Raw genomic sequence first — 6,660 nt, 5'->3', positions numbered from 1 at the left:
CACATAGTACCATTCAGTCAGTGCAAAAAAAAAATAAAAATAAAATAAACTAGAATCAGCTCAGCAGTCTTATTTTCCAGAACAGCCACAGATGTGCAGCTTCTTGTGCCTTGAGTTTTACTTAGCATTTATTTCTAATCCAGAAATGATTCAAAACCTAAAATTAGATGATGACATTACATTCAGCTAGAATCAATTTCTCACATCAGACGTAAAAAGAAATATTTTAAACTGTTTTCACCCATGTTTTCCACATTCAGGGAATTGCTTTGACCTTCTGTATTCTGTATGTCTTAAATTATGATGACAAATTTAAACAGCTGGATTTACAAGCTGGTGCACTCAGACGTCTCTCTCTCGTGTCTTAGAATAATGAGAATCCAGACAGCAATTACAGTAAACCAGACAGCACAAACATCTGGCGCCAAAAGCAGTTATCACATGTTTAAATTTAAACAACAGTTTATTTAATGAACATTTTATATAGCGAAGCTTTTTTGTTTAGTGTTTTAGTTAAAATAAACTAGTTAATCCATGAAAACTAAATTATAAACAAAAAATTTAATTTCCTTATGTTGAAAAATGACAAAGTTGTAGCCGTCATAGTCAAACCTTGAAAATACCTGTATTTGCAGTCTCATGCAATATTGTAAGATAGACTGCTGATCCCATTTTAAGGCAATATCTGTAAAACTGAATGTGTTGGTTAATGTTTAGAAGTGATCATGGTCATCTTAAATTGATCCCAAAAGTTGTGAAAAGTTTTATGTTTTCTAATGTTGGCTGAGGTGGACACCTTGGATTGAGTTGGCTCAAAAGTTAATCAGTCTTTTATAACATTCATACAAACARAAATTTATGATCATATATTTGACCAAAAGAAAAATCACAATTAAAGCTGTGGTCAATCTAAATCAGCAAATAATACAACTCTTTTAAAACACTCAAATTAATAACATCAATATTAACCCGTGTTGTGCAAGAAACAAGCATTATCAACGGCTACCTCATAGAAAACCACATGATGCTAATCTCTCCAGAACATTCAGGAAAAACACATTTATTTTCATGATTTACAAAAATTGATCTACACAAGTTCACACGTTTAATATTGCAATACCAAACAACTTACCATGTGGGACAAAGTACTTAACTGTAAATGTAGAAATTGCTTTTTTTAAAATAATTTCCGGTTGTGGTAATGTTACTTCCTGTTTCACACAAAGTCCTTCTGAAAAAACTAAACAGCCTACAGAGCCCCCTTTTGGAATGGAGGGAGACAACCTAACACCCCACTTCCACCAAAGACAAATTAAACCTTCATCCCTTTACCAAGATAAAAGAATATAGAGAGCAGTTGCGCACTTTTATTTTGAAAAGGAAAAGGCTGCGTTAATGTACAGATTTTATTATAAACAATGAAACTTTTTCAGTACATCTATTCATAACACAGAAGAAAACACAATATGTTACAAACTTTGTTTTGGTTCCCTTTTAAATAATTTTAAATCTGTCATATAAAAAGTGAGATTTCACCTCTGATATTTTTTCTGTAATTCATTCAATCATCAGTCCAATCACAAGAATCAGCAAAGGCATAGTTTCACGTTGACTACCTGTTCTATGCTAAATTTGACATATGTTCAGATTTCTCTTTTCACTCAGACGAGAAATGCTATTTATAAGTAAATGAACTCATGAAATTGTGTTTGAATTTTAGAAAATGATGATTTAAATTCCTAAACCTTTTGAGAATAAGTGATTTTGCTCCAGCCAAGCTTTTTTTTCCCTGCTTCTAAAATAAGTCGAAATCTTTCACACTTAAATCCTGCTGTACTTCTGCTGGAAAAATTGTGAATTACTTAATTGTCTTTGGCAGCAGAAAGTAGATTCTGTCACACCTAACATCGGATTGGAGCAAAGTCATTATGGGAACTGTGAAAGACCAGCTTTTCAGCACTTACTGTAGATCTTTCATTTACTAGTGCTTTTAATGCATTACATAGTCTTACGTCAAAAGCACAGAGTAGATGTTTCAGCATAGAAAGAAATAAGGCAAAGCACTTAGGACCACGGAATAGGACATAAATGTTTTGCACGATTACCAGGCTTTAGAAATTGTACCATGTGTYCAGTCTACAAACTACTTAGTAGTAGTAGGCATTTGTGACTAAACCATTCACCTGCTGAACGTTTCACAAAAACAACATGTAGATTTATCCTATTATACCTAATAGTTATAAAAATACATTACAAGGTCTTTGTCCTATCTCACCTATAATTAGTGCCATCTTTGTCAAACACAGGGGTTTTCTATGAAGAATATAAAATTTCTCTTCAGATTTGGAAAATGCAAATATAAAGATTTTATGTGTGTCCTAAAACTCATGGAATGTTTTTTGTTCTTTTCTTGTAACTGTAGAAAATTAACCARATTTGTCAAATCTTCTCTTCGAGGCCTCGTTCACATGGACAGGCTGTTTTCCCAAAATTAGCTTTTTATTTGTTATTGGTAAAAAAAAAAATTCTTGCAAACCCTTTCTGCTTYTCAAAGGTTTTGCTGGAGGATGAACTGGCATCTGCAAGAGAAAACATGCAACCTGTCATCACTGTTGCTACAGCTTTTATGGCTTGTAGGTTAGAAGGGAGGTGAGACTGCAGGGCTGGCTCGTGCCATACCGTCTATTTAATTTGTAATGGCAGAGAGTTTTAGAAAACTGAACAAGGGGCACAACCTGAAATCATGCCTAGAACACRAAATTGGCTGGGGCCGGCCGTGAGATTATGACATTGCTTTGAAAAGGTTGTGTTTTTGCTGTCGACACAAAAACACAATGTTGGTGTTCTTGTTTTTAAAAAAAAATACAGTTTTGTAATTCCCAAAAAGCTGTTTCAACATGGAAAACGCCCAGGATCTCAGTGCTGCTGGTCTTTGTTGATGTCCCATTGCTTCTATCAGCTTCTTAATTTGAATTCAGTCCTTTTGGCATCAAACCAAAACCCTTGAGGATTTTTTTCTTCTGTGTTTGAACTTTTTTTAATTTTTCGTCTTAATCCAAAGTTTGTATTTTGTTTTCCTAAACAAAATRTTTGAGTGAATAATTCTAAAATTAACATCACCGAAATTTTATTTAAAATAAAAATGTACTGTAAAAGCATCTACCTGATTTTAGTTATTTATTGTTTTCAACTTTTTTCTTTCAGCTGTTGGGAGCCAGAAACCTGCTGAGAATGCAGAGACATTCTCTCCTCCATCTCCTATTTATCCAGCAGTCAACTTTCAAATCTTCAACGCAGACCATGTGTTTCTGAGACAGGGCAGTCTGCGGCCCTCAGGGAACTCCAGTCTGAAAGTTCAAGCTAAGACTTTTCTCATCACCAGTCCAGGTGCTGGGATCCTCCAACCTGCTATCAAGGCATCATATGGCCCCTTAGCCGTAGACACCACCATCCCTCCTGACCTGCTCCTCAGTGGGCTCAGAATTCTACCGGTCAGTTTAGTCCGCCAAGTTCGTTCCTCGTCTCCAGTTGTCAAGATCCTCTTCCACATGCCTTCGGAAAGTAACATCACTTTCGGCCAAGAAACGCTTGGTTCCAAAGAAGAAAACGAGAAGAAAAATGGCGGGGATAAGGCCAAGGATGGAGCTTACTGCGTGACAGCTTATGCCTTCTGGGAAACGAGGGAAGTCCGCGGGGCTTGCCTGGTGCCTCCGGGGGGATTCTGCGTGGCGCAGCTGAAGCTGGAACCATCTTGGTTCAGCTCAGCCGGRAGATCTGGAAGCTCTAGTAAAGAAGCAGAAAAATCTGAGGGAGTTAAGGGACTTCAAGGGAGTCTTGTGGAAGTCTACTTCCAGAGCAGAAGGGACCAGACCGGCCAGTGCACTCCTCAAGATAGCCTGCAGCGAGTGGGAGTGGGACGAGGGAGAGACTCTGGAGGGTCAGGAACACCCATGAGAAGGATCGGGAGTGTCACCCTGATCAAAGCTCCGGTGGGAAACCCCACGTTTTTTCGACTCAGYCTGGGAAGTGCTGTAATGATTCAAACTTCTTCCAAGCCCCTGAAGACCACAGATGTGGCAACCTTTTTTGTCTTTCTGCCAAGTACATCTACTGTGGAGAATTTCACACTTAGGTAAGCGATGCGTACTTTTATTTTTTGTCATACTGCTTTTAAAAAGTATTTATTTTTGTAGTTCAAATGAGTTTTTATGATTAGCAACTGCAAAGTCAGGTTTTAAATTTCTGACTTTCCAAATTGTGTAAAACCCTGAGCACTGCTTTACTCCTGCTGTMTGTGTGTATAATAAAAAGTCACTGCAATGAATAAAAGCGCATAGACGTGGAGGTGATGAATGTGGTGCCTGGATGCCACTAAAAATAGTTTACTGTTTAACTCTTTAAGTCAAATTAAATTAAATCAAATTTGGGTTGGCGCTTGTTGATGAATTTTGAGATTTATCTGTTTTACACTAGAGGATGTAAGTTTATTTTTAGATGTAGGTAAGTTAGTTAAAAAGGCAAATATGCGGGAATTGTGTTCAGCTAAAGCACGTTTCAAATTCAAGGCGTCCGGGCCAAGTGTGGCCTGCGAGTAACTTCTGTTTTAAACACACAAATAAATCAAARTTTACTTAATTTAATCAATGTTAAACTTTAAAWTMACAATTCAATGCAYCAAAATACATTTAAAAGGTGAAAGATAATAGGACCGGTACAGCCCCGCCTTTGTCAGTGTACCCCAGGGCASCTGTGGCTACAGTGRAGCTTACCATCATTAGTGTGTGAATTTGTGTGAATGAGTGAATAATTTTAGTGTAAAYCACTTTGGGGTCCCCATGGGGCTTGGTAAAGTGCTATATAAGTTAAGTACATTTCCCATTTACCATAATAATACTTRCTGCCCCAGATCTGTTGGCTTCAAACAACCGTGACCCCTTTAGCAATTTAGCTGAATAGCTTTGTCCTAATATCTTAAAATAAGCTGCTGTAAAGCCAGCAGTGACCATAAACTACATCTCCCATAATGCATGTCAATTTTGAATGGGAACTCCTTGTTGGYAAGTGGGAGCGTTCAGAATTTAAGGCAGCAGCAAGTAAAACTCTRTGACTTTTAATAGRATTCCTGTTCTGTATTATTTAGTTCACCTTAAGTCAGCCGTACACAAAGTAATTTTCAGTGTTCATAAAAGGACATGTTAAAACGCTGATTCTATGCAGGAAATACCACYTAGAGCTCACTTGTTGACATTTCCTGTTTAGCRGAAATTAAACAAGAAACATCAAAGTTAAATYCAACTGGCCCTTTGATGGCGACCATTATGGTCTCCTTGACACCCTATGAGCTAAAGTTTACCCAGAAGTGTTGGTTTATTATACAAAGAAAACCCAACAATCACTGGTCTCTGTAGCCAACACAACCCAGATTAGAGTTTAGAAGGAATTACATAAAAATCAATTGTTTTCTGAAACATTTACAATGCTTGTAACCACACTCAGTATTCAAGATGTATGGTATYTTTTGAGCATATTCATGAAGGATAAGCTCCATGCATTTAAACGATTACTTAAGGCTCTTAAGCACTGATGGGACTCATCATCAAGGCCATGCTGTAAAACGCATGAACGCCAGAGTGACTTACGTTGTCTGCCAGTTACCGGCTGCATAAATTTCCAACACATCCTGCCTTCCCCAGCATCGCGGTTAGTGGGGGGAGTTATGGGGAGCACTCTTCCATAAACAGGAAAATAATTGGCAAATGATTCACTGGTTTTCATATCTCAACATCCCACTAACATTTCAACAAGGTTTTGAGGTTATTTGACTTCATAAATATTGCATCTGTTTAATGGAGCAGGAAAACAAATAACTAATCTTCTTAACTCCTCTGAGTAAAACTGAACTTAATATAAAAGCAGTCCTGCCATGATGAGACACACTTCCATCTGTTTGCAAAGTGTCTCTGTGCTGCTGCTGCTTCAATGCACATGGCTGGGCGGGGTCAGCTCTTCATCATCACAMTGCCTTAGATCAATAAGATGCATAAATAGTTTCCTTAAAAATGAWATAAGCAGAGTAAAATTTAAATGTATATAGAAAATATAATCCTCTGTCAAGATGGAAAAATAGTACAAATACATCCGATTCTAAACTGAGAAAAACTCGTAAAATAAACTTTTTACATTAAATTTTAAATCCCAATGAGTGGTTTTAAAATACTATTCTGGTTATGATCCTCCTCAGACTCTATGTGTTTATACACCATTTCATATTTTTATTTCCCACTAAATGTTAATCACGCCAATAGAAATTATATAAAAAAAACATTCAAAAATGGATTACTATGAAATTAAATTTTCATAAAGAATATAAATTATAAATATAAATGTGTAAAAAAATAGCTTGTTGAGTACGTTGTTACAGAAATCTCTCGTTGACTCCTTACTTGATGTTCAGGTCTGGTTCTGTCCAGTTAAAAATGCTCAGTTTTCTAATTAACTTTCCAACWTGTTAGTATCAGTTTTAGAGGACTAACAGGCTTTCAAGCATATGAGAAATAAAGCAAAAAATGTATTTTGTGCCATCAACTTAATTTAAAGTTTCTATGGTACTATCATGTTGTCAGATCAGTGGGCCTCATGCAAGAACATGTTCGTATTCTT

General features: G+C 36.6%; 1 protein-coding gene across 1 annotated transcript in view; it reads left to right on the top strand.

Annotated features, from left to right (window-relative positions):
• The window catches only part of LOC106513551 (transmembrane protein 132D), a 41,168-nt gene that overhangs the window by 2,861 nt on the left and 31,647 nt on the right, over nucleotides 1–6,660 (top strand). The window contains exon 2 of the mRNA XM_014002431.1: nucleotides 3,205–4,132. Within this exon, the coding sequence (XP_013857885.1) occupies nucleotides 3,205–4,132 (928 nt within the window). The remainder of the gene's footprint in view (nucleotides 1–3,204; nucleotides 4,133–6,660) is intronic.

This window comes from Austrofundulus limnaeus, unplaced genomic scaffold, assembly GCF_001266775.1.
Source record: "Austrofundulus limnaeus strain Quisiro unplaced genomic scaffold, Austrofundulus_limnaeus-1.0 Scaffold13, whole genome shotgun sequence".
In the NCBI taxonomy this organism is placed as follows: domain Eukaryota; kingdom Metazoa; phylum Chordata; class Actinopteri; order Cyprinodontiformes; family Rivulidae; genus Austrofundulus; species Austrofundulus limnaeus.
The sequence above is the reverse complement of the archived record's forward strand: the minus strand, read 5'-3'. Positions and strand labels throughout refer to the sequence as shown.